At 45.8% G+C, this 27520-nt stretch overlaps 1 protein-coding gene across 2 annotated transcripts in view; it reads left to right on the top strand.

Moving 5' to 3' along the window:
• The window catches only part of HHAT (hedgehog acyltransferase), a 138064-nt gene that overhangs the window by 27437 nt on the left and 83107 nt on the right, over positions 1-27520 (top strand). The window contains exon 9 of one of the 2 annotated variants that reach the window (XM_062622691.1): positions 5588-5623. The exons of the other annotated variant lie outside the window; for it this stretch is intronic. Coding sequence (XP_062478675.1) covers positions 5588-5623 — 36 coding nt within the window. The remainder of the gene's footprint in view (positions 1-5587; positions 5624-27520) is intronic. 2 annotated transcript variants of the gene reach the window in all.

Genomic DNA, 27520 nt, shown 5'->3' with positions numbered 1-27520 from the left:
GATTTATGTTGCACGCTTGTGATTACTTGTGATTTGGAAGCTTTCATCTTTGAGGCATTGCGAGCCAGGGAGGCTGCCGCAGGCAGGATGCGAGGAAAGATGAGCGGATAGAGGAGGATCCAGAAAAGCAGTATAGAACCGTGAGATGCTGGGGTGTCTGCCAGGGGAATTCTCTTGTTTACGCAGGCTTTGGGCACCCCGCCGTGAGACATTGCGTGAGAGAGAGGGACAAGGAAGCGAGTGAAGAGCGCTGTGTCACTGAAAGCAGCTGGCCTTCAATAACCTCTCGGTCTCCAGCGCAGAGTGTTCTGGTGCGGGAGAGACTCCGAGTCCAGCCGCTCCCCAGCAAAATGCCAGATTGATTTGCAGAGACTGCTAATGGAAGTGCTGGTCTTGCAGGCAGTGTTCTAGGGTTAAACAGGACGGGCTGCTCTGAGGATGCGTGAATGAGTTAGGATTTCCAATGTCAAGTTTAGCCGCATTTGTAAAGGCGAGGCCTGAGAGCCCTTGTTGGAACATTGCAGCAACTGCAATGCTTCTTTTAAGAGGCGGTGGATCCCCACAGGGGAGAGAGTAGTGAAGCTGCAATAAACAACCCACTAGTTGGATTCCATCACCGCAATAAATGGCAGGTAGTCTAAGTGATTTGAAGAGATTTAAGCGCTATTAGTATATTGTTCGCTCCAGCGAAGTGTGAGGTAGTGCTGTTGCTTGAACTGGTTTTCCTGTAATGTGTAAATTACACCGTTCCTCTCTGCATTCAGAAGTGGTTATGTTCTAGCAGCAACATGACTGTTCTGAAGGTGGCTGGAATATGTCTGTCTACACTGCAGTGTGTTCTCTGGGCATGCAATATCACATCCGCATGTCTCCATCCAGGTTACTGATTTTGAGCTCTTTACAAATGGCAATCTATCTGCCTAGATCTGTGCCCCTGAAGGTAGTGCCCAAAGTTAGAACCATGCCGTGATCCGCTTTTCAGAATGGTCATGAGCAGCCCCAGTGTTCTCAGCCTGTCTTCATACAGGAGGTGCTGCAGTCCCTGATCATCCTCATGGCTTCCTCTGGACCACGGCTCCAACACCTCTGTGTCCTCCTTATGCCAAGGACACCAGAACTGTACACAGTGCTCTTTTAGGGGAAGCACAGCTTTGTGGAAAGCAATCCATCGGGTCATGCATGCTTATGAGGAGTGTGGACCAGCGTGGGCATTTGGTTGGTAACGCTCGGGAAACAAGAGTCTGTCGCTGCGTGTAAGCGTGTAGCTCCAGTGGGAGGCACCGTGTCTGCTGAGCTCAGGGCATGTGGCCAGGAAAGCGTGACGCAGCTCCTAGGAGAAGGTCCTGACTGGTTTTTGGTCCTGATTTATGTGTTTATTTGCCAGCCTGCGCTAGGCAGCTGCAGTTGGAGAGCCATGTGCTACAGCACTCTTTAGCTAGCATGTGGTGGGGCACAGGATTTCACAGTAAGGTCCAACTGTAAGGAAATGGGATAGATGGAAATCTCAGAGCAAGTCCAAAGTATGCATTACACAAGGGGGAAACGGGTGACTGGCTACTCTGATACCCCGATTGCATGAACAGGAGCTTGCACCAGTCTTGCTCATTGGGCTTTCAGATGTATATAAATGCCTTTTTGCATCCTGGGGACAAAAGGAGGGGCTTTGTACTCTGTTTTTCCTGGGAATCATCAGGATTACACTTTCAGTGCATGCGCAATTGCTGCTGACTGTGGTTCATAGCAGCGTGTTTCAGCCCTTTCATATCTCTTCTATAAAAGAGGACTTCCCCCCCACACACACACCTCCCAGCTTTGGGCTGAATGCAGACTTGGAGGCAGGTTGTTGCATTATGCATTTAGCTTTCAAAGCAGAAACTGCGTGTCTGAAGTAATTTTGAATATGTACCTTGAGGAGAGGATTTCAAAGGTTGTGTTTTGGAGAAGGTCCTTGTTGGTTTAGTCTGTGTGTATTTTTGGACAGCAGTTCCTAGTTGATGTACTGGGAAAAGATAAATTTGATTAGGAAGGATTACATGTGTAATCTTTTGCTGAAATGTGTCAAACTGAAACCTCCATGCTTACCAAAGGCGTTAAAGCTGCGTGCAGAACTGTGGGTCAGAACTGCCCTTCAGAGGAACAGAATTAAAGACTTTTGGGTAAAATAGCGACCAAATTGCCTGCAATGAGTAACATGATTATGAACTGGAGGTTAAGTATATCTCCCCTTGATTGTTCCACTGACTAGTCAAGATTACGCCCTGTTTAAAGACTACCATTACTACTTTGATAAACCGGATCTCCTTTCCCGTGTTATTTTAGATTGGAATTAAAACCTTGATATCAGAAAATTGTGCTCATTATAGGATTTCAAAAAGCATTTGTAGAACTTCAAGGCGCTTTAGGATGCCTTAGGCGAGGAACCCTGAACTGCAAGGGCTATCAGCTGGCTCCTGGATTTTGCAGAGGGGCTCGGGGTTGACCAAGCGGTGTGAAGTTCATACCAAATAGCAAGTAAATGTGGGTGTACTTTATAGCAGTAGATAATCAGGTGCATTTAGCAGGTCTAATTCTGAGTGATTGTGGCAGGGTCTTGTCATTGCCTGTGATGTTGAAGGGTTCACTGAAGTTTTTAATATAGAACTGTAGAATAATAGAATAGTTAGGGTTGCTTCTTCTACCCCCAAGCTGCAGTATGAACAGTGCTCCGCAGACCCTCTTTACCCCGTGTTAACTTTTCCGTCTGAGAACGGAGGGACTGGTTACATCTAGCACATCTGTTTCCATTGCTGCTTCCCTGTATTTTCACTTCCCTTGCAGCCTTACATGCCGCCTGTATTTAAACATGAGTAAGCAGAATGGTTGCAAGTGGCAGTGGTGGCTTTTTGTCAATACCAGCCTCCCATAATCCTGGCTTTTCACTGTTTGTTGCCTTGTGCAGTGTCTCTGTTCATTATCCTATGTGCTTAGGAGTGTACGTACCCAGTATCAGTAGCCTTAAGTAGTGCAGCTGTGTCTCCTATTTACAGTTTGAAATTGTTCTTGCTTTTGGACCTGATCAACGATACTGTCCTGAGGTGTCTTCAAGATCCAAGTGCACGCTGATGCTGCTCTATGTTCTCCTAATTTTGTGGGTCACAGTGAAGTTACATCTTTAACTGACAGCTTACACTGTGGGGAATTTAGAATCAGTTGAAATGTATCAATGCAAACTGGGGAATGATGGAGCCTATCTGTCTATGCTAAGTTATACCTAGGGAGGCTCTGATTTTTTTCCTCCTGTGTATTTATTCTACTAAGTTGGTTCTGTGTGTGATCATTTTTAATACTGATAGAATATTTATGGAAATATTTTAATACCTAAAGCCTATATGCAATAGACTTGTAAATCTGTCTTTAATAGAAAATACATTATGTTTTGGAAAGAGTGAAAAATGAGAGATGGCATCTCTATCCACAGCAAACTGTCTCATTTTCCCTCCCTGTCTGAACCCACTCTGGCTCAGCTTTGTCTGCCCCAACCTCCTTCATCTCTGATCACCTCAAGTTAGCAGGACCAGTTTCCGTGCTTGATGTAAGCCAAGGCCTTTGGCTTTTGGTTCAGTGTCAAAAGTGATGATATATTAATACTCTGCATCCTTGTCCGCAAGAAGTTCAGCTGTTGTGTCCCCTCAGAGACAATAGCAGATGGGGTCATTGCTATAAAGGATAGATGGGATAACTTGGAAAGGTGAGCTTGGCTGAAGATGTGTAAGGTGTCTGTTCAGCGTGCAGCTGTTCCCTGAAACTGAAGTTTCTTCTTCTCCCCCATCCTAGAACAAACATCCTGAAGTGCCTGATCCTAGGGAGCAAAGATGTTCAGAGCTGTAAGCGCAGACTGTGGGCAGCTCTGCTACAGAAGAGTGTATGTACAACACAGAATCATGGAATCCCAGACTGGTTTGGGTTGGAAGGGACCTTAAAGCTCATCCAGGTCCAACCTCCTGCCATGGGCAGGGACAGCTCACACTGGAGCAGGTTGCTCCAAGCCTCTGTGGCCAACCTGGCCTTGAACACTGCCAGGGATGGGGCAGCCACAGCTTCTCTGGGCACCCTCACAGGGAAGAGCTTCTGCCTTAGATCTAACCTGAACTTGCCCTGTTTCAGTTTGAATATTTTAGTGAAGAGGGGGGAGCAAATTAAGGTGTGTCCCCAGGCAGGGGGAAATGTAGAAAGATAAGTGAATGCACTTCATGCACTGTAATTGCACAGTAATATAGCAATGATGTAAAATGGGAAATGATTTTAGGAAAGGAATATGAATATACAGGTTTAATTAATATTTTTTGCTGTTGCAAGGCAGCTTTTAAGCAAGCCGGTTGCTCCTCTCCTCTCCACCCTGGTGAACCAGATGACTTTCCCTCCCTGTTAACTCCTACTATTTCTATAGTTCATTGCCTATCGGCCATTACCAGGATGCCATTAACTGTCTGCTGACTTCTCTCGCTGCTTCAGGTAGAAGGCATCACACTGGAAGCAATACTGTTAAAATAAAACCTCGTTGTACTCAAATGACCAGTTAGGCTCTTTTTTTTTTTTTTTGCATCAGGATACTCAAGAGCTTAGTATATGCCAGAATGTTTTCTGTGTGCAGAATGTAAGGCCATTTCAGAGCAGGTCCAGCACTGGGAATGAGCCATTTGCATTCACCGGCTATGCCATTATGCGCACAGTTAATCTGGGATGATATTGATAGTGCCATAAAACTAGCACGTACTTCAGCTCGTAGGTAAATGTCTCAAATCAGCACCTACCTTCCTCTGGTGTCATGGATTTGCTGGTCCTTTGTTCATGACCTTGATTCTCCTGAGCTGTCTGAGCGATGGAGGCAGTAGGAAAGGGAAAGAAACAGTGATGCTATCTGCCCACGTACGTTGTTAGTGCTGAGGTTTTCAGGCATGCTGCTTGTAATTTAGTGTGATCTACGTTGCCCGTGCTGTCAAAAAGTCCCAAAGTGATTTTCCTCACCAGATCTGAGCGGAACACATTTGCAAGGCCCAGCTATATTCTGTGTATCTGAAAGAGAAGTAACGGGGCTCCTTGATTATTCTGTATCATGGAGAGAACTCACAGCAATCCCTTCCATCTTAGTGCAGTTCAGTGCAGAAATGGGCAAAGAAAGGATTCCACAGTAATTTTGCAGAGAGGATCTACCTGCATGTGGCAGAAATCATAGAGTGTTTGGAAAGGACCTTAAAGGTCCTCCAGTTCCAACCCCTGCCACGGGCAGGGACACCTTCCCCTAGAGCAGCTTGCTCCAAGCCCCTGTGTCCAGCCTGGCCTTGAACACTGCCAGGGATGGGGCAGCCACGGCTCCTCTGGGCACCCAGTTTGAACCCATCACCCCTTGTCCTATGGCTGCAGTCCCTGATGAAGAGTCCAACATCCTTGCCATTACAGAAAGGAAATAGTATATTTCACTTCTGCTTCTGTTTTATCAATGCTAGTAATTTTATAGTTATCTTTAGCATTGTTGATTGGTTTGAAATGCTCTGTATGTACAGTAGTAATAATTTTTAGTAATTAAAATATGGTGACTCTTTTCTTACAGAAGCTTTGACGTTGGGCTCCATCGCTTTCTGGTCAGGTAAGCCAATACTTTTTTGGATTTGGAATTCCATGTCAAGAAGCATTTCTGTTGTTGGGAGTACAGGTGGCCATGTGAACCTGATGCTGCTTGGTGTTTTCTAGAGCAAGATCCTCTTTTGTCTTCCATTTACGTATTAGTTTCTTCCATTTACGTATTAGTTTGAGAAACTGTAACTCTTTGGCTTGGCTGTCTATCGGAAGTCACTAAGGAACGTCTTCAGGCGTCCTCCAGGAGAACCTTGACTTAGGAATTTTCAGTGCCAGTGTCCTACTCGCTCCTGAGGAAATCTGTTATTTTCTTGTCCTGAAGAAAACCATTCAAGTGTTTTCCACTGCTAACTCGAGCACCTTCTTACTTTCTAACCAGGACTTGAATTGTATAGAAGAATGTCACTACGGAGCGTAGCATTTTCCTCCATAGAAAACCTAATTGATTGGATACACTGTGTTCTGAAAATGAATAAGGAAGGTGGAATAATTGTTGCATGCTTTGTTTGCTGACATTTAGCGGAATGCGGTGATTAAAGCAGGACACTTCAACAAGAAGAGGGAGGTTAATGCATTTGAATGCTACACCGAGGAACTGGGTTTGCTCTTTGGAGTTCTTTTGTGTGAGCAAAGCCATGGCTGTTCACTAAGAATGGGTTTGCGTTCGTTTTTAATAACATGTCTATCGCTGTCTACTGATCTTTACAAAGAAGTGTGAAAGGTGAAGTTTGTCTTCAGGCCCTTAGAGAATCCACTCTATCCGTTGTTTCATCCCACGAAAATGTTGCAATATCCATCTGTGAAGAGCTTTCTTTGCCTTGGAAGAATGAACTGAGTGTGTGAGCCAGAGCATGCTGTTTGGGGCCCGCTGTAAGCATCAGGTGATGGTAGGTTTTCCTTAATTTGCCCTTGCTACTGAACTCATTATTTCAGGCTACTTACAAAGACTCTGTAAGCCTTCACCCTCATTGAGTCCTTGTGGCCGCAATGCAGAAGGTTTGGTACTGATTCACAGACTCCAGAGATCTAACAGGTTGGTCGCTCCTCTGAAGCATTTTCTAATGTTTCAGAGCCCTTCTGCCAGAAAACATGCTTTCACTTGCTTCATACAAAGAATGGAATAAGATACTGTTCTTTGTTGCTGCATTGTTTTTCATTCTGTGGAGATGCGGTAGTGGAGTTGTATGCTCATGCAGTCCTTGGACCACAGACAGCCACTGAGTCCGCACGAGTTGATTCTTGACAAGCCAGCTGTGGGTTCTCTGCGGTGTGGTGTTCTAGCCCTAGCTTTAAATACTTCATTCTCAGTCTGTCACCCCTGTTAGCAACTTGGGGAGCCAACAGATACCTTCTGTGTAAGTGTGCTGCGAAGGAGGAAATACTGTTCCCTTCTGTTAGAGCAGTATGAGTTTTGCTTGGGTTTCCTTAGCTAAAAAAAGCATTGTTTTCCTCGTTTAGTGGATGACTTTTGGACTAGGAAACAGGGGAGTTGGTGGTATCTCTGCTGTTGGTCTGCCGTGTGACCCTTCAAAAGTTACTGCCTTTGGTTTTGCCAGTTGAGGCAATCTCTGCTCCTGAGAACCTGCAGATCTTCTGTGTTCGTATGGTGTCTGTCATAAATTGACTTCTTTACAGCTTGGTTTTCTATGTGTGAAATGCAAACAGTGTGTGTGGGGGTAAGAAAACCCCAAACCCTAACAAAGCAGAGTTGCAGGAAGTGTTGAAAAATCTACAAATTGAGGTCTGAACTGTTGGAGAGATCCTATATTGTTTTAAATACACGGAGAGCACCCTGCAGTGGAAGGGGAGCCCGGTCTGCTGCTTTCAGATACACAGTGTGGGGCCAATGAAACTGAAAGCATAGTTAGAAGTCTGCTAAAAGGACAGTCTGTGCCTAATTACTTACGGAAGTGCTGCTGGAAGGGCCTAGGGCTGTACGTAGCCTGGCGCACACAGTCAATGGCTTGCCCAAGTGAAGCGTAACATAAATACGACAGGGAATGACAGCTCCACGGCTTCTGTGTTCTTAGCAAAAACCAAATATGAAATCATTCCTGTCTATCCATCCGGCTGTGGCTTGAACTGTGCTGCTGATACGGTTTTTAAGATGGCTCAGGTATGAAAATCCCCTCTTTTTAAATGTATTCTTGGAAGCTGTAGATACACCGAAGTGGTGGTTACTGGCTTGGGCTGAACTGGGCTGTGGGGCTAGACTCCTAATCACTTTGCTTGCATGCTGAAATCGTGCTGGCGTCATGGAACTACCGTTTGTGAAATTAAAGTGCAGGAGAGTATGGCAGGGTCTGGGCCTTTGTTAGCTGCACCGTACTGTTTGGAGCAGCGAGTCTGGAAATCCATGGGGGAAAGAAAGATCAGTAATTTTGTGGTGAAGACTGGAGTTTGATATTACCCATTAAAAAGGTGCTGCCATACTCGGAAGGTCATTTGCCCATTGTTTTCACACAATGATAGAAAAGAAAGTACTTTGTGCTACTTTTAGGATCAGCAAATGTATTAATCAGTGTTATTTAAATCACACGTGTACTGTACAAGCAGTGATATTTTCTTCCTCATTGTGACCACAGGAAGAACAGCCGTTTCTCCTAAATCTGAGTGGTCTCAGAGTGGAGCAGTGGGTGAATTTTCACATTTCAAAATGCATGAAAATAGCCTTTGGGGTAGTGCTCTTAAAGGGGAAAGAGCAAGAGAGAGACTGCCTGGTGCTGTTTGCTCGCTGGAGCTATTTCACCCAGGCATTTCATCCAGTGCTCAGAACGAAATTGCAGGCATGTGAGGGTATTTACTGTCCTAATGGCAAAGACTGCTTCCTTTAGGGCAATGCTGATGAGGGCAGTGGAGAAGAGTGACAGTTCCTGGAGGCATGATCCTTTGAAAACTCTCCACGCTGTCAGCACTGCTGTGCCTTTGAAGGGCAGTGAATTGTGCTCCTCTCAGTACAGATCTGGCTTTGAAAAGAGCTGCAGGACCATGCACCCCCAGAGTCTCCCAGAAGCATCCATCTGCTAACAGTGCTCGCAGCTCACCACATGCTTTGCAATTGCTTTGGCTTGTTTAGAGCTGCAGGTTATTTGAGTTGAGCTTATTACCTGGTGCAAGGGTTCTCCGAATACAAAACTGGAAAATCATCCCCTTCTCCAGCTTTTTCAGGTGAAGCAAGGCACAATTGAGCTCTGGGATCCACACTGAGGGTATGTGGCCACCTCTAGTTGTGTTTACCTAGAAACACCCCCGGGTAAGGGCAGTACGGTCCCATGGCATAAGAGGGGTTATTGTTCTAAATAAGGTACACCCATGGAAGAAAGTAAGGAAAATTCTGTTCATCAGCTGGCTGTTTTCATTCTCTGTGGAGCCCCTCACAATTCCGTGGTACCCAAAGGAACGCCAGAATAATGTTAATGAACTGATAGCTGGGGTTTTTAAAGGCAGGTTTTTTCCCTTGTTATTCTCCCCTGTTCAGAAGGGAGCTGAGATGATCAGTTGCTGTGAGGTCAGACCTTTTCTAAAAGAGCAGAGATTTGCTCCCAAAAGGCATCGCAACTTGTTACTGAGATGGTGAGGAGTGGCAATATAAGTGTAACCCCTATGAGAAATGTGGACTCACTGAAAAGCTCAACAGTATTTAAGCCACCCCAAGCTGAAGACATCTGTGCCCCTGCTTAAAACCCCAAGCAGTTATCACAGTTTTGTTTCTAAAAGCAAAGCCACTCAGTCCCCCAAAACCTCACAAGAAGAAGAAAAACCCCCAAACCAAGCAACCAGAAAAGCCCCCCTGAAACTCAGTTCTGAGATTGCACATTCTCTGTAGTGCACCCAGGTCTTTGAAAATCAATACCTGATGTAGCAGTGCCTTTCGCTCTCTGTTTCATCCCTCCTCCACTCCACTGCTAGGTGTAATCACCAGAGGTAATGCTGGGCTCCAGCAGTTAGACACAGATTCCCTGCTGGGGTGCCAAACGGGATGTAGCATAGAGCATTGCCCTCTCTTGGGGGCCAAATACCAGTGCTAATCCTATACGGTCTCTCTGCTGCTGTGTTGAATGTGGCTGCCCATAAAATACTCTTCATGTTGTAATATACTGGAGTTGGGCTAGAGAGCACAGTGTTAGAGATCCCACTTTTCTTGGAACAGGGTTGATAGAAGTATGTGGATAATCACTTTTGCCTTAGAGATCACTGGGTGTGAAGTCTCACAGGGATGCATCCTTCCTTCTCTGCTCTGTCAAGAAGTTTGTCTTTCTGGTTCACTCAGTGTCCTGGTCACCAGTCATCCTTACTGCACACGCAACAATGGGAGAATGGTTTGGGTTTAAAGTGACCTGTAAAAGCTCCTCTAGTTCAAAGCCCTGCCATGAGCAGGGACACCTCGCACTAGAGCAGCTTGCTCCGAGCCCCTGTGTCCAACCTGGCCTTGAGCACTGCCAGGGATGGGGCAGCCACAGCTTCTCTGGGCACCCTGTGCCAGCGCCTCAGCACTCTCATTGTGAAAACTCTTCTTCCTTATCTAGTCTGAATCTCCCCTCTTTTAGTTTAAAACCATTACCCCATGTAACCTTTCTCTTTTGCCATAAAATGGCCACAGTGGTGCCTGCCCCCGCCTGCCTTCAGACACCTTATGAAAACTGTGGTGTATTCAGATTGAGGTCAGTCCTACCCCCTTTTGCCAAATCTTTGTACTGCTTTGCCTGCGAGTCCCAGATGACTGGGTGGAAAGGATGTGTTTGACTTTTAGGTGCAGGCTAGGGGCACCCACTGAATAAGGAATACTCTTTAGTGTAACCTGCAGTATGTCACTAACAATTTCTGTCTCGTTTCTCTGACTTGGATCAGTGGAGGCACAAAGGTGCTGTATTAGTTAAGCAGCAGCATATATGGGTGAAGGCAAGCAGGTTATTTCTATCTGTGATTATCAAAGTAACATACAGCGTAAAAGACTGCTGGAGATGTAAGTGACACGCTGCATCACAAGTGATGCACTAACAAGTGACAGGACAAGAGGAAACGGCCTCAGGCTGCCCCAGGGCAGGTTTACATGGAGCTGAGGAACAATTCCTTCCCCAGAGGGTGCTCAGGCATTGGAACAGGCTGCCCAGGGCAGGGCTGCAGTCCCCGGCCCTGCAAGTGTTCACGCACCGTGGAGACGAGGCCTCAGTGCCATGGGTCAGTGGTGGCCTGGGCAGGGCTGGGGAACGGTTGGACTGGGTGAGCTTAAAGGGCTTTTCCAGCCCAGTTGATTCTGCGATCCTTCCTGAGGAAGGATTCGGTGGTGCTGGTGCTTAGGTTGCCACGTGCGGATGTGTGTGGGATATGTGCAACTGCTGTACTTGGATTTGCCTCTGGGTCTTTTCTGCCTCCAATCCTATGCCTTTAAACCAAGGGAGGTGTAGCAGGACATGAGACTCTAGCAAGTGTTGACCAGTCTTGGCTCCCTTGGACCGGCATTCTCTTCTGGCACAGTGCAGATAAAGCCAGTGGCAGTAACAGAAACAGAGTTTTCAGTCAAGGGTGTCCGGCTGTGACACAAACTTCAAAAGCAGACTAAAACCGAGGCAGGCTGTTTCCAAGGTACATTATATAAACCTCCTTTCTGGGCAAAAAAGCCCCACTGTAACAATACTTCCTTAGCCAAGAAGCTAAGAAGAATAAAAGGTGATTCTTACTGTCTTTTGTACGTCTGGCGATGTGGATGTGGTGTGCTGGAGACAGCCCTTGGAGAGACTTCACTGAAAGTTTGTGGTGAAGTTAGCACATTGAGAGCTCAAGTACGTATTCTTGTTGCTAATAAAAGCAGTTGTAGTTGTCACCAGCTGTGATTCAGTGGCGTTGTGTCCAGTTCTTGAGTAGTGTTAAGGTTCAAGTGTTGATTCCTTTGAAGAGACGGTGGTTTTAGCTTAGGCATTATTTCTTCTTCAAATTTACTGTCAATATGGGGCCTTAGGGCTTCTGCAGACATCGTTTTAAAGTTCCAGAATACAGAAGAGAGCAGCCATGTGTCAAGACCTCTCCATGGAGAGGCTGGAAGGTAGAGCTGCTCTTATGCAGTACAGCAGTTAGGTCCTGGGAGCCGTGTGTCGGACCCACTGGGGGTTTTGAGGTGTTTGCTGGTGGGGTGAGGTTTGAAGGGGGGTGACTTGCTTAGAGCAGGACTTGGTCTGACAGTAATGAAGAATGATGCTGAACTGCCTCAGAGCAACTGCAGCCTCCCAAGCACCTTCTCAGAATGGAACCTTGTTTTTGTAAGTAGAGCAAACAATCTGGTGTTACAAAACAAGGCACATAATGTTGTTACATGAGCATCAAGTGTGCTGCAAAGCCGAGGCTGGCTTTTGTATAAACAAACCTGAATCTTTATGTAAATGGTATGTAAATGTGACATTTAACTTCAGCTGTTGGAGTGGGGAAGTTGGGCTTAACTATGTACAGAGCTCCTCGTGTTTAGGTGTTGCAACTGTGAATTAAAGCAGTTTGTTGTTTTCGTTGCAGGGTGTTTGAGTCCCTGTCTATGAGCAAGAAGTAAGTTTGTGGAACATGAAGTGTTCTGAAATCCACTTCAGGCTGCTCTGAAATAATGTTAGTGAGTAGTTTAATGGAGCTGGATCAAAGGTTGTATTTCAGTATGATAGAAGCAGTACGTGCCCCGCAGTCGTGAACCACCTGCGCTTGTAAGGATCCTGAATTTATTCCTTTTGAAGTCCAGGGAATTATGTCACTGGAACATTTTTGTCCCTGACTGACTCTAAGGGCCAGAATTTGGCTGGAGTTTAAGTGTGGTTTCAGTCTGAGGGACTTCACACCTTTTGTAACTGAAGCAACCTGTATTTCACAGTCACACCACTGGGTATGTAAGATACGTCACTTAGATTAAAAATACTCTTTATGTAATACTTCCTCTTTAGTGTTAACTACACCAGGTGTAAAGGTTTCACATGACCTAGAGTATAAATTCACAGGTTTCTGCTCTCCTTAGTTTTTTTTCTCTTTAATTAATTCTCTTGTCTTCCTCACTTTGAGTGTTGTCTTATTTTCTTCCGCATGTTGTGATCTGTATTTGTACCCTGGCATGCCGAGAGCCATGCTTACAGCTTCCAGATGGCAGGAGGTGGTTGGTATAAGCTTCAGTCTCGAAGTTAGTTCATGTTTTATGTTTGAGTCATGTTTCAGAAAGGCACGTGCTGTTTCTGTGTGATGGTATATGGGAAATAAGGTGGAGAGCAGTCCCGGAGAAAAATGTGGGGGGAAAAATAGGATGGGAGGAGCATTCTTTTCTACTCTAGCTTCTGGCAAATCAGCTCTAGGTGGCACGTCTTAGCCAGCACATGCCTCGGGCTCAACCACTGTCATCTGAATCGCTTGCTGCTCTGAGGTTACCTTTCATCCTCCCCTTCAAAAGAAACATGCGAGGAGCCTGCCGCCTGCTTTTCCTGCCTGCTCTGGTGCGTTCTGTCTAAGCACATGCATAAGAGCTGCCTGGCAGCATCCGCAGTGCTGCGGTTTGTCTTTGTCTTGCACTTGACTTATGCCTGGCTAAGCTTGGAAATGGGTGAAGCTTTGCATGTTTCAGCTATGTTTTTCCCTACAACATCTTTCTCCGTGTCGCAGATGTGTTGGGGAGTGGCATGGGAGTCCATAAGGCTACCACTGTGTTCCTTGGAAGCCAGTACCATACTAGGAAATGCATGTCCCAGAGGATGCAATCTGTTACGTGACTGCCTCTGCTTTTGTGCGTTCTCTTCCTGACAGTACTGGTTCAGAAAGCTGGTGGTTCATCTGCTATATGGGATTCTAGGAGCAGCTGTTCAGAATAACCTGTCTGGGTCAACAGTGGAATACAGTGGAATACAGAATGACTTCCATTCTCCTTGTGGGCAGGGAAGCTCGCATGCGCTTCTATGCCTTGGCTATTTGATTGTGCGGTGTGTTCTGAATCTTCTCCTGAAGAATCCCAGCTCTTCGGCTCATCCTTGTGCTCAGGGTCAGCTTGCTTGACTTTCCCTGGGTCCAAAGCATTCTTGAGGTACTTGCTATGTAGTATATCAAAACAGTAACACCTGAACTTTAATCTGAAGTCATAAGTTAAGGTTTTTCTCAAATCAGCGTGTCTGGATGGTACGTTATCTGATGTGCTACTGAAGGAGGTAGCTTTACTGCTTATTTTATGGCTGTATGGTAGCACGCAGCATTCCCAGTCAGATCGATGCCCCGGTAACCTGTGTGGCCGTCAGTACACAACCTGCCTTCAGTCCTTGTCCTTCCAAGTGCCAATATTGGCTCCAGGTTCTCTGGCTAGGCCAGGAGAGTTTATAGAGTTTAGGAAGTCTGTGAGTTGAAACAGCTGCCTTAAAGCAAGGTACAAAGAGTGGGTATGAGAAACAAATCTAGACGAGGGGAGGAAAAGCTGAAGGCAGGAGGCTTGACAACTCCTGTCTGGTGACACACAGACCAGGGGATTTGAGGGCTCCAGTGTGGATGTAAAAATACTCTGAGACACCTCAGTGGTGACATTAGAGCTTGATCTCTCTATCCATCTGCAGCTGGATTGATGGCAGTATTAAAGCCCAAGTAGAGGACTTGGCTGCAGTTACTTACAGCAACTGATGGCAATATTTGTGTGTCTGGAGCAGTAAAGCAGGATACCTGGGAGAAGGCAGAGAAGGCTTGAAAAGTGCTGCCTATGTGGGATGGGAGGCGTTTTGGTGACTGTCAGGCTGAATAAGATACCACATTGAGAGCCACATTATCTCTGCAACGGTGCCTAAGTGGTGCGTGGAGTTGGTGAGTGGAAATCACAGGCCACTGGTGTTCCGGATGGCTCTGGGGTCTGTCCGTGGGTGCTCTTCTGGCTGACTGGTGGTGTCGTGACCTGAAGTGCGGTCCTGGCTTCACTGTGGTCTGTGGGAATTCGGTGACATCCGAATTTCACCCTGAAGATCTCTCTGTTTTGTTTTTCCTTCCGTGGATGAAGCAGGATAATGATCATCCTTTGTAAAATGCGTGGGGATCTATGGATTAAGAATGCTGTATAAGAGCTCAACGTTGATATTTACTATAAGCTCTTTACGTAACATCAAGAACAGATGATAAAACAGGACAGGAAGTAAGGATTGGCTCGTTCTATCACAGAGGTAAATTTGGGTTATAAAAAGAAAATAGTGTGATTTGTTGCAGGCTGTATGCGCTCTTCATTGCATTTACTTGGGCGGATTACAAGTATAAAAAGGGAACTGTAGTAAAAAGCGTTCTATTGAGCAGCTGCAGTAAACTAGATGTTGTTTATGAGGTGCAGTTTAAGGGGAAGCACTCCTTCCCTAGCTCCGAAAGAAATTAGGCCATGTGAATGAAAATCTCATGCAGGCTCCCATACTAAAGGTCACAAATAAATAATTGGGTAGAGCTCGTTTTTGAAGGAATGAGGGGTCAAAACCTTAAGCCTTCTGTTTATCTTGCTGTCTCAAATAAGGGAGTGAAGGAACATGCTGTAGGCTTCCCGGTATAGCCTACAAATGTAATTGCAGTAACACTGTGGAGCACTGCAGAATGAGCTAAGGTCATGGCACCCACAGGCTAATCCATTTGATCAGCTGTCATACAGTTCTCCTGGAGAAGATTCAGCATTTTCTTGCAAGCAGCATAACTGGACACTTGCAAGGTACCTCCACTTGGCAGGCAGGCTCTGCTGCTGTGGCCTCCGGGAACAGCAAAAGGCAGTTTGCTTGCCTGAGTTAGGCGCTTAGCCCACCCTGAAAAAGCAGTAAAGCAAGCAGAATTCCCCCTTGAATGATGTGGGGAGAATCAGGATGTATCAGGAACAAGTATTGCTCTCCTCTTTTTTTTTTTTTTGAATATTGATATTATATAATGAACATTAGCTGTAAGGATAACGGCATCCATGTGCTAGTGCTTTTCAGGGCCAGTTCTGGTAGATTTAGAGATGATTGCAAAATGTATCTAGCATTTTGGTTCAATGAATTGCTTTTCAAATCTGGATTAGGCTATTGCTCTGAAAATATTAAACAGTAGACCTTTACAGCTTGCTAGTGAGGTGAGGTAGTTTTGAATACTGACCTTAACTGTTTGACCAGTGAGAGGGGGAGCCAACATTGCAATATAAACTTCAGTAGTGTTTTTCTTCGAGTTCTGCCAAACTGGAGTATCTCTAGGCAAGTATGGATATGGATAAAAATAGATCAAATACCCTTTCCTGGCTGGCTAGAAAAGGGGAGCCAGAGCAGGCCATTTGGTGCCCTTACTGTGTAGTAACATCTCAGGAGCAAATCTTGTTGAAAAGTAACCTAAGTGAAGTCGATCCTGCCATAGAGGAGAGATGAGCTGACCTCTGCAGGACTCTCAGTTGCCTAAAAGGGTAACAACTGTGCTTACTGATGGGAACTTGAGCAAAGAGGCAGCAGCAGGAATGACACGCAGAAATTTGCCTGTAGGATGATAGACAGGCTGGTAGTGTTGAAGCTGCAGTAGCAGTTTCCAGGACGCTTCTTGGCTAGGACGCAGCAGGAAAAACATTGCTGCTTGAAAAAATGTGTCTGTCTCAGTCTCCGTATGCTATTTAAATAGACGGTACTCTACTGCTTGAGTCACCATCCCTGGTGGTGTTCAGACCATGTGGAGATGTGGTGCTTAGGGACACGTTTTAGTGGTGGGCTTGGCAGTGCGGGGTTAACAGTTGGATGCAGTGAGCTGAAGGGTCTTTTCCACCCCAAATGATTCAGTGGTTCTACGTACCACCGAATTCAGTACTGCGGGGCTGCTTTCGCTGTTGGAGTCGGTTTCATTGCTGTGTGATAACTATGCATACAGGACTTAGGGTGAAGTGTTGCCTTTAGCTGAAGGAAGCTGATAGCCAAATACTTCAAACTTTCCTGCACTGGGGACTCCGTGTAGAGCTTTGGGGCTTTTGACTGTGAGTCTGGAGCCTTCCCAGTACTTGTGGTAGCAGAGTTTCTTGTCATTCCTCCCCCTGACAATAGGAAGCCTATTTCTATAGGAGGTCAAAATAAAAATGGCCTGATTTAGATGACATTTTTTTTTGCTGCAAAGTGCTGTTATGCAGCTTTAACCTTTCATTTAGGGTGATGACTCAAGAGGAACTCCTTTTGCATTGGAAGTGATTAAAGCTGCAGCTGTTGGAATGGACGGAGCTTGTGAGCAGCCTGTGATGGTCAGTTAGTCAGTTGGTCCACTGACAGCCAAGCAAGAGCTTTTCCTTCTGAGACACTTGCAATTTCCATATTGGTCTCCAGGCAAAGGGGTCATCTTCCACTGAAAATAAATTATAGATTAAATATTAGTAAATAACCCCCCGTGTATGTTCAGGAAAGGTTTGTTCTGTGTAATGCCCGTGAGAGCACCAGGAGGTAGTCGATGTCGGCGTGTCTTTTAGAGCTTCACTGGACAGTCAGCTGATGAAACAGAAGTGACATCTGGTAGGAGCTTTCTGGAATGTAGATCTTAATAAATATTTCATTTCTTCTTGTTTGTACTGTCTTGTAGTTGTTAAACTATATAAACAGCAAACTGGAGATGGTTAACCAAGTAACCATGGAAACCTGCTTCATCTTCTTTCTCTCCCTCTCTGTGTGGAAGTGTTTTTCAGTGGTATTTATGGTCTCTTTTCCTCACTGTGATTTGAACTGAACCAACAAAATTAACCCATAAAAATGTATTTTAAGTTGTTGGTTATCTAGTCACAACCAAGAAGCCAGTGTTTGTATGATCAGTATAAAGAGTTTGTACTCATACTGTTTATTTGGGGTAGCACCGCAAGAATAAAGTGATACCAAACAATTGGCACTTGCTATCAGCAAGCCGTGATTGGCTAAAACACATTTCTGCAGCTCTGAAGAGTGGCATCTTCAAATTGCAGTGCCTTTTTCCCTTCTGAAATGCTGGATGAGCAAAACAGATAAGCAGTCATTTGAGGGGTTTATTGCTATTTCAAGCATAGGAGAGCTAACTTGGCTACAATCAGAGCATCATCAGGCAAGACTGTTGTACCTTTTGAGGGGGAGGGATTCTTAAATGGGGGGTAGCACCTCCACTTGAAGTAATGAAGGTCGCCTGAATTCTTGTTTAGTTCCTTAGATTTTGGGAGACCTTCTCACGTGTGATGGTCTGTAGCATATGCTGGCTCTGTGGGGTTAGACTGGAGTTTCCCCCGTGCAGATGAAATGCCCCCTGAGGAGAGGGCTGCCTGCAGCACTTGGTTCTTTTTTGAGCAATCCCAGTAGGAGCTGCAGGCTCTTGGCACTTGTAGTCACTGAGCAGTTTGTAAACGGGAGAAGGTTGCTTGCTTTCGGGATCATATAGCCTAGTGTCAAAATAGAGGCAGGTTCTGCAGAGTTGGGCATCCCTGAATGTAGAGAACTGAAAGAACATGGGACAGGAAATGACATTTTCTGGTTAGAAGTCATTAGGCTTTATACTGGAAGAAAGCAGACTGGTACTAGGTATAATTTCCCTTCTCATTAATTCCTTACAAAGCAACAATTGCAAATATAAAATATATATGTTAAATAATGGGAGACAATTTAAGGGAAGTTTAAGTATGTAAAACTTTGACAACGCTTCAGATTCATGTTTTAATTCTGGGCTCTTATTTCAAGCTGAGTCTCTGGATGGTGGCATGGCAGTTATTAGCTTCAGCTGAGCAGAAGGGCTCGGTGCTCTTCAAGTTTTGTCACACTGAATAGCTGACTTCAGTAATATAAAACCAAATCTTTTTTCTTGGATCAAGCTTCAGTGATTAGATAAAACGAGGCATCAATTACCTGAAGGCTTTTATTGTCCCTTGACTTCTCCGACTTGGAGTTGGAGAAGAGTGGTCTTCCAGTGGTTGGAGCATTACTCTGTTTAATACAGTACTGGTTGTGCTGCGTTCAGTCCGGTTTGGGGAATTTCTGTTGCCAGGATTTCCATCACTTTTTGTCTCTGCTTTTAGAATCGTAAAATCCCAGACTGGTTTGGGTTCAAGAAACCTTAAAGCTCACCCAGTTCCAAGCCCTGCCACGGGCAGGGACACCTTCCACTAGAGCAGCTTGCTCCAAGCCCCTGTGTCCAGCCTGGCCTCGAACACTGCCAGGGATGGGGCAGCCACAGCTTCTCTGGGCACCCTGTGCCAGCGCCTCAGCACCCTCACAGGGAAGAGTTTCTTCTTTATATCTAACCTGAACTTGCCCTGTTTCAGCCTGAACCCATCACCCCTTGTGCTATGGCTGCAGTCCCTGATGAAGAGTCCCTCTCCAGCATCCCTTATAGGCTCTCTTCAGACCCTGGAAGCTGCTCTGAGGTCTCCATGCAGCTTCTCTTCTCCAGGCTGAACAGCCCCAATGTTCTCAGCCTGTCTCCATAGGGGAGGTGCTGCAGCCCCTGAGCATCCTTGTGGCCTCCTCTGGACTTCCTCCAACAGCTTCATGTCCTTCTTAATGCTGAGGACACCAGCACTGCACACAGTGCTGCAAGTAGGCTCTCATGAGAGCAGAGGGGCAGGATCACCTCCTTTACCTGCTGGTCTCACTGCTGGTGATGCAGCCCAGCACACGGGTGGTTTCTGGGCTCAAGCCCACGCTGAAGCTGGGTTGTGTTCAGTTTGTCATTGACCCACCCCCTAGCTGTTACAGGTAACAGTTCTAGTTTATTCAGATATCCTTCTTTGCAAGGTTTTCCCTGTCTTCTCCAATTCCTGATTCCAGAACTGAGTATTTGTTAATGCTTTGAAGTGTCTGCTCAGAGATTTGCCTGACTGAAGAGCAGTTAAGGAGCAGAAGTTATAATGAGTAATTCTGCTATTTCTTATTCATGGCTTTGCCTTTGGTTTTGGTTTGTGGTACTGCAGGGCATTGTCTTACACAGGTTTCTAGTTGCCTTTATGAGTTGTTAGACAGGAATTAAGCCTGATTTCAAGTGAAAAATTGCATAGAAGCAATCAGTGCTTCCCTTCTGTATGAGAAATAGCCTTAATAGGGACAAAATGTTGACGACACCATGCAGAAATTGCTCCTGCAGGCTAATCTCGTACCTGTATTCTCCTATAGATGTAATATCAAGAGTATCTGTGGGGGTTATTTCTGTTCTCAGAAAAGAACAGCGTCAAGCTAGGACAGCTATAACCACGGGAGAAGCTGTGATTGAATGGTCTGTGGCTGAATTCCTGGGCACGATTTGTGAAGAAGAGTTATGGCATGTGCCAAAACCCCTGCCCGTGTGGTGCAGTGATCCATGGATTGCTCAAAGTAGACATGATCTTACTTGCTTAATGTTAACCCAGTTAAAAGCTATTTTGTGCTAGGAGGCAAGTATCTATATTACAGAACATTAACCTTTGCTGCTTCTCGGACAATGCTTAGGGCGGGGTGTGCAAAGCAGAGGCACAGCACTCAAAAGCGGGTTTCCAAACGTGAGTGTCTGCTACCACACGTGCCCTTAGTTCCTCCTAAATGACTTTTGTGCCTCGCATTACAGTTTTAAATGGGTTTTTGCTCCTCTTCTCTCGAACTGAGGAAAGATGAGAACTGGGTGCACCTCAGACAGGGAGCAGTGACACAAGCGTTGATGAAGTGCTGTCGGGGAAAGCCTGGGATTATTGTTCTCAAACTCCTTTCCCCTTAAGCGTGGTTTATAACAAAGGGCTCAGGAAGCAATATCCAGGCAGGATGTGTCTCGCTTCAGCTCATGGTGTCTCTGAAGAGCTCACAGGTAAATTACAGGTACAACGAGTGCTTTCAGTAAGGTGTTTCAGCTGCAGAAGCAAATGCGGTGGAGTTCCATGCTCTGCTCTGCAAGTCAGTCCTAGGATCAGGCTGACAAACCATTTAATCACAGAAGCATCGAATGATTTGGGTTGGAAAGGACCTTAAGGTGATCCCCCTGCCATGGGCAGGGACACCTCACGCTAGACCACGTTACCCAAGGCTGGCCCTGAACACTGTCAGGGACGGTACATAATTTCTCTTGCATCCCCAAGTGCCTCACAAAACATGATCCAAGGCGCTTCCAAGAGCAGCGGGCTTTAATTCCTCTTCACTTTACAGAAACTATAGCCACTAAATGTGCAAATAGGCTGAGAATGGCCGTTGTTTCCTTTTGGTGGTGTCTTTTACCCATGCCAGAGGGTAAACCGTAACACTGGGCACTGGAAAAGCAATTCCTCTGCATGCAGGGGAAGAGTGAAATGGTGGAGAGTAGGAAGCTGGTGCGTGGATTGAGTTCTGACAGCGTGGCAGGCTGGGCTTCTTTGCAGCAGATGGCATTAAAATGTCAGAGCATTAAAATATGCATGTCAGGAATAGGATTGGGCATGTACGAGGTAATTATTCCCCAGAAAAGTGGTATCTCTATGAAAGAGCTTCTGAGAGGATTTAGGATGGTTGCGGCTGTAATTAGCTATGTGAGGCTTATCACCCTGTCTTTCAGGCCTGGCAGGAGACTGCCACAATTACTTTAGTTAATAGGCTCTCAATTATTTAAATAAAGGCAGAGATGAATAAATCTTCCAAGCCTGCCTTTCTGATCTGGGAACAGAAGACCTTTGCTTGGAAAAGGTCTACAGAAAGTCTCCTTCCAGGTTACTCAAGACCTGCTCTGAAGCAGGTTTCTGTTGATCATTTTAGGCACGAGTATTCTTCCCAGCTGCTGTCCTGCATCTCTGCACCATGTGCTGTTAGAGCAGCACCTTCTATTTCCCTGGTCCTTAAAGCTCACCTCCATTTTGCTGTCAGTATTGTGCTAACGTCTGGGTTCTGCAACCCTGGGAAATCACACAGGCTGGCCAAGAAGCGCTGTATGAATAGAGAAACGTGATGGGTTTATCTTGCAGGCTCAGCAGGTGAGTACTGCGGGCTGAGTCCTGCCTGGCTGTGCTCCTGGGTGCCCAAACTGATGGGCCTGCTGACTCTCACAGGAGTAGGTGTCTGTGTAGGACTCTCTAGTGTGTTGCCTATAGATGCAGTATCTGCTTTACTTACTTGCCTGTAGATAATCCTTTTTTCTAACGCAACACACCAAAGGCTGTGACTTTGCATCTGACTGAACCAGGTTTTTGGCTGTGAATCCTCATCTCAGATCGGTGCCATGGGACAGTTTTGTGTCAGGAACAATTGGCTCCGGTGACCGGTTTTCAGCAGTCTGGCTGTTAAATTCTGTTCATCCATCCTCTCCTGGTGCTTAACTCATTCTTTTGTGTTATGATGGGTCTCTAGGCCTTCTTGGGTGCCTCCTCCCTAAGCCTTGTTTTGATCCAGAATTCCTGTCTAATGAGGCCAGTGCGCTGACCTGTGTTACTATCTTCTGGACTAAGAAACACGAAAAGCCAATGGATCCTCCTTGTCCCTACCTTTCCTGCTATTGTGGATGCTCCAAAAGAGCTGTATAGGATTTGTAAGTTGATTTAGGAGTTTTTCTATAGCCAGATCTTGTATTATTTGGTTATTTTTAGTATTAGGATCTCAATCCATTAATTACTTGTACTGTTAGTCATTGAAAACCTCTCATTGTATCCTAAGGAAGGTAAATACTAAGCAGGTAACTGCGATAGCCTGCCTTACTTTTAACTCTGTGTTCATACCAGTCTTTTCAGCTACAGACTGTATAACCGAGAGTGAAGCTTTCAGTGTTTTCCAGTCGCCTTATGACTGTTTGCCTTGCACTAGCTGGGAAGTCCTCCAGGGACCAGTTTTCCTTTGGTTTCTTGCCTCCTTGTTTGGCCAGCGAGTTGCACAGAAGGGGCAGTTCAATCACTGCAGTGTGGAAGCCATGGGAGGAAAGGGGAAGCAGTTGTTGGCATGAGCGTTGTCTGCTCCCTGGGTAATTACCCTGAGCTCAAGCTCGGGTTGCTCTGCTTGGCTCTCGAGGGTTTCACGCTTTGTATCAGAGACTGAGATGAAAGAGGTGAAGGATGTTTTAAATGTGACCGTGTTGTGAAGCATAGACTCATAGAATTGGCCAGCTTGGACAAGACCTTTAATCTCATCCAGGCCATCCGTTCCCCAGCCCTGCCAAGGCCACCACTGACCCATGGCACTGAGGCCTCGTCTCCACGCTGTGTGAACACTTGCAGGGACGGTGACTGCAGCCCTGCCCTGGGCAGCCTGTTCCAATGCCTGAGCACCCTCTGGGGCAGGAATTGTTCCTCAGCTCCATCTAAACCTGCCCTGGGGCAGCTTGAGGCCGTTTCCTCTTGTCCCATCCCTTGTTCCTTGGGAGCAGAGCCCAGCTCCTCCTGGATCCATCCTCCTGTCAGGCACTTGTAGGGAGCCATCAGGTCCCCCCTAAGCCTTCTCTTCTCCAGCCTGAACCCCCCAGGTCCCTCAGCCCTTCCCCATCACACTTGGGCTCCAGGCCCTGCACCAGCTCTGGTGCCCTTCTCTGGCCCCTCTCCAGCTCCTCAATGTCTCTTTTGCAGTGAGGGGCCCAGAGCTGAACACAGGATTCAGGGTGCAGCCTCACCAGTGCACAGCACAGGGGACAATCACTGCCCTGGCATGAATGTAAATTAGGTATATGGAGGGTTTTCTTTTATAATCATACTTCCCTTTCTTAGACTTTTCCAAGCCCTCTGCCTATTTATACTATTAAATAGTAGAGATGCCTATAAAGTGCCTTACCCTGGGTTTAAGAACTGTAGGTTCAATATCCTACTTTTGATGTGTTTACAGAATTAGCTGAAATTCTCCATGTTGAAATAGGCTGTTTTCACTGAGGCACTTAGTTTTACAGAAAACTTGGGACCAATCATCATTTTCTGCTACACCATGAAAATTTGCTAACGTCTTATTTGCATCGTGTACATCTACTGAATAGAATTGCAGAAAATGGGATGCAGAAGCCTTTGCTTGTGGACAAGAAATAGGATTACAGCATGTTTACATGATAGAGAATTCTACACAGCCAGGCATTATCATCTTGTGCCTCCTTGCTGTCAGTCCCAAATTTTGCCTGAGACAAAACAGGTTTTGAGGCTTTTGGCTTGAAAAAGGAAAACTGCCAAGGAAAATCACTGAAAACTGTAGTTTTGTATCATAGCACTGAGGTGACTTTTCCATTGCAACGCGAGTTACTTTAAGCTGCTTCTGTAGCTTGTGTTCCTCTGATAGCTGCTCTATCTCTGCCTCTTAAACCAACTTGAATTCTTTAGCAGAACCTGTTCCAGTGCATGTAACAGCTTGGGATTTTGAGGGTAGTGGGTAAATTCATTCGCTGTCTCTTTAAAACACCTGATCACTTAATCTCTGTCTTTCTCTTTTCCTCATTCTCAGTCAGCTGTTTTTTTTTTCTAGCCTTTATCATTTTTGCCCCTCAGCTTTTGGTTTTGCCCCTTAGCTGGTCTGCTTAGTGCTGTGGTGCCCTTATCTAGCCACTGTCTCAAAATAGTTCTTGATGATGGCAGTGTTCAAGGCCAGGTTGGACACAGGGGCTTGGAGTCAAGCTGCTCTAGTGGAAGGGGTCCCTGCCCGTGGCAGCGGGTTGGAGCTGGGTGAGCTTTGAGGTCCTTTCCAACGCAGACTGTTCTGTGATTAAAACAACAACAGCAGTAAAGGTGGGCAGCCGTTCCAGCTCATCCCAGTGTCTGCTCCCTGACAGTGGGTCCTGCCCTGCATTCTTCCCAGTCTGGTTTCTGACTTTCCACAATGCCACCTCATTATCTCCCATGTAGGGAGCTGGAGCGGGTGTAGCACTGAGGGGCAGCGGATGTGGCATTGTGGTGGCTGTTCTGGAAGCATGTGTTAAGTCCCCGTGTTTTCCGTGATATCCTAGGGGAAGTGTTCCTATATCCTGGTGAACAGTTCAGAGTTTCTCTACAGATCCCTGTGTTGAGCGATGTATGAGCATCCAATGCATATGAAACACTGAAGATGTAAGCTAGGCTCCATAGGGTTCATGCAGGTTGTTTGCTGTTAGTGCAGTGGCTGGTTTGGGTGGGATCATAGGGGCAAGCTCTGCTCATTCTGTCAGTAGAAGGTGTTTCATGTTTTCCTACCTCCAGGATAAGTGTTTTAGATCCAGTTACAAACGATGACTGATTGGTTTTACCCCTGGAAGGGTGACTTTGAGGATGGTTCTTAGTATCCCTGCAGCAGATTGATTTAGGTTGTTTACAGCCTCCTTGTCATCTTTTTTTTCTCCAGTGAAATAGTATGTTTATAGGCTGTCATTATGCCACGTTTCATATCCATAGATGGCATCCCTATTTTCATACATAGTTACAGAAGTATAATGGGTAATATAATAAGCAATTTCCTCCTTTGGTGCAGCCAATTACTAGCTCATACAACTCAAGAGTCAGGGGAGGACAGGGTAGGATTTGGAACTGGATTCTAGGGCAGCACTGCTTGATTTTGTGTAGGGATTTTTCACTGATTGCTTTTTATACCATGCAGATAGTCCTTAGCTAAGCTGTCTTCAGCAGCACAATGTCTTGTGCCATTGAAATGATATTGTTACACTGTGGAGTGCTCTGCCTCATAACTTTGGTTCCTAGCTTGGGTACCATGGTGGGATGATGTACATGCTGTGGCCCATTTGGCACTGAATACTCTAGCGTGGTTTTCACTGCCATGGGCTTCTAGTGACACACGAGAGCTTGTCTGCATTCTCTATACTTCTGCCCTCCTAAGCGCTAGTCAAGATCAAGGGTTTGAGCCCATTATAAAGCTCTAGAAGGCAGACCAGGGTTAGTAACCCTCATCCTCAAAGGTAATGAATCCTTCAGGGTGCAGGTTAAAGATGATCTTTTCAGGAGATTATTCTGTGTGGCAATATAGCCGTGGTTTTGTAGTGAGCACCTCCCCAAACGAAGGGCTGTGGAATCACCTTTTAGTCCATAGGCAGAGCAGGGTTCTCAGACCTTACTTCGTTCCTATCCAAATGCACTTTGCAACTGTGTTTATAGTCTCCCTCCATGCCACGCTGCTATGCTGTATTGCACACATTCCCTCTGTGGTGAGTGAATGAACTGGAGTATAGTGGTTCTGTTTTTTTGGTGGTGTGTTTTTGTTGTTAATACAGTACCAGAATGAATTCAGATGCTGGCGTGATGGGGATAGGCTAAGTGGTTTTATAGAACAAGCAAGCATGTGGTTCGACAAGCACAGACTGTTTCACATAAAACACAGAACACGTACCAGTGCCTGAAAACAACTTTGGAACAAGCAGAAATCATTGGAGTGTTGTTTTTAATAGCTATACTATCCTGGCTCCCACATGACATGCAGAGAATAAACAGCATGTTAAGATGATGTCCAGTGTAACTTTCTGAGCGTCTGAGTGATGTAAATGGAAACAATAGAATCTGCAATGGTAATCATTACAGTTATGGCAAATATTGTTTTGCTTACCTTTTAATCTGATTGGAATCTGATTTCATATGGGTTTGCACGACTGTTTCATGCAGGCAGTGTAAGGGAAGCTTTACCAAACTTTCCCATGCTGAATGTACAGAAAGCTTTACTGAAGAGCTCAGGAAAGAGAGAACGTGGACGAGCTGAGTCCTACCAGATCAGGTTGCATACTTTAAAGGTATTTTCCTGTGCCTTTGGAGAGTGGTTGCAATGTGGAAGTTTATCTTCCTTGCAAGCAGCTCTCCCTTCCCAAGTGTGCAGAAGGAAAGGGACTGCACAGATTTTAACTGGTGCCTCACGTTGCTTCCAGTCAGCTCATTCTCGCTGGGCCAGAACACATTATTTCTCGGTATGCAATCTTTCAGCATAATCAACTTTCAGCTTACAGGCAGTCTAAAATGTGCTCTTTCGAGTGTACAAGCAGTTCTTAAGACCTACACACGGCAAGGTCACTTGCGTTGGAATAATTATGGTATCATTTGAAAATATAATTACCATCTAGGCAGTAAAACCATTTCCATCATTATGGGTCAAGTGGCAGATTTCGGAGATACACTTAATTTCTGTGTCCCATTCCGTCTTCATCTCTGCCTTAATTTTCATAAATTAAGGCTTGCATTTAGTTGCATAGGAAGAAAAAGATGCTGAAAAGGACCAGAAAACACGGTGGGTGCAGTTCGTTTCCACGTAGAACCCTTTTCATATTGTTTTCTCCATTTCTGCAGAACTGCTGATGAAAACAAGAAGGTGCTTGCAAATGGTGCCAGCACACTTGGCTACGTCCTTATCTGTGTTTGCTTTCAGGGGTGCGTTCAATCAGTTACTATTAGATGAAGCTGATCCCAGTGCAGTGCGGTAGGGGTTAAGACTTTGGGACTGTATGTCTATATAAAGTAGGTTTGGATATTTGTTTAGTCATGTTTTATCTGTCGTTAATGTTGGAATCATCAACCCTCAAAGCCGAGCATTTGACGGTGAACATGTCAGGCAATTACTGTCTCGTTACGATAGAGCTCTTGGTCACGTTTGATAACTTGAGTATTTTGTGTGTTTGATCATCTCTTGCCAGCAGCAAACGTAAGTGAGAGACACAGAAGTGAGAGGCGCTGCTTGATGCCTGCCTCTGGACTGGTCAGGCGCTGTCACTAAAACGTTCTCCGCTTTCCTCTCAGCCCTTTTTCCCCCTCATGTGCGCACGCAAAAACGTGCATGGACTCAACTGAATGGTAGGTGGGGTGCACAGGCCTTGCTGTGCTCCTTGGTGCTTTGGTAAGCCCAGTGCAGCGTTACCCGGCAGTAAGCCGGGAAGTCTTCCTCTTTGTCAGAGGTGAAACCGAGATCGCACTGTAAAATCCTGCCTGGTGCTTTCCTGCCGAAGCATGAGAGATGGTGAGCGTTGAGCCAGGGATGCAGGGTATGTGTCGGGGGTGATGTTGCTGTGTTGTGTAAGTCATGCTGTTGTCCTAGTCTGTGGCCTTTTCCGAGGCAGAGGTGGGACAGTTGAATACACCAAGTGCTGGATCTGGCTGTGTGCTTGAGATTTA

Source organism: Pezoporus occidentalis, unplaced genomic scaffold, assembly GCF_034315485.1.
Source record: "Pezoporus occidentalis ecotype Australia unplaced genomic scaffold, CSIRO_AGI_Poc_V1 ctg245, whole genome shotgun sequence".
In the NCBI taxonomy this organism is placed as follows: domain Eukaryota; kingdom Metazoa; phylum Chordata; class Aves; order Psittaciformes; family Psittacidae; genus Pezoporus; species Pezoporus occidentalis.
This window is presented reverse-complemented; position numbering and strand designations above follow the sequence as displayed.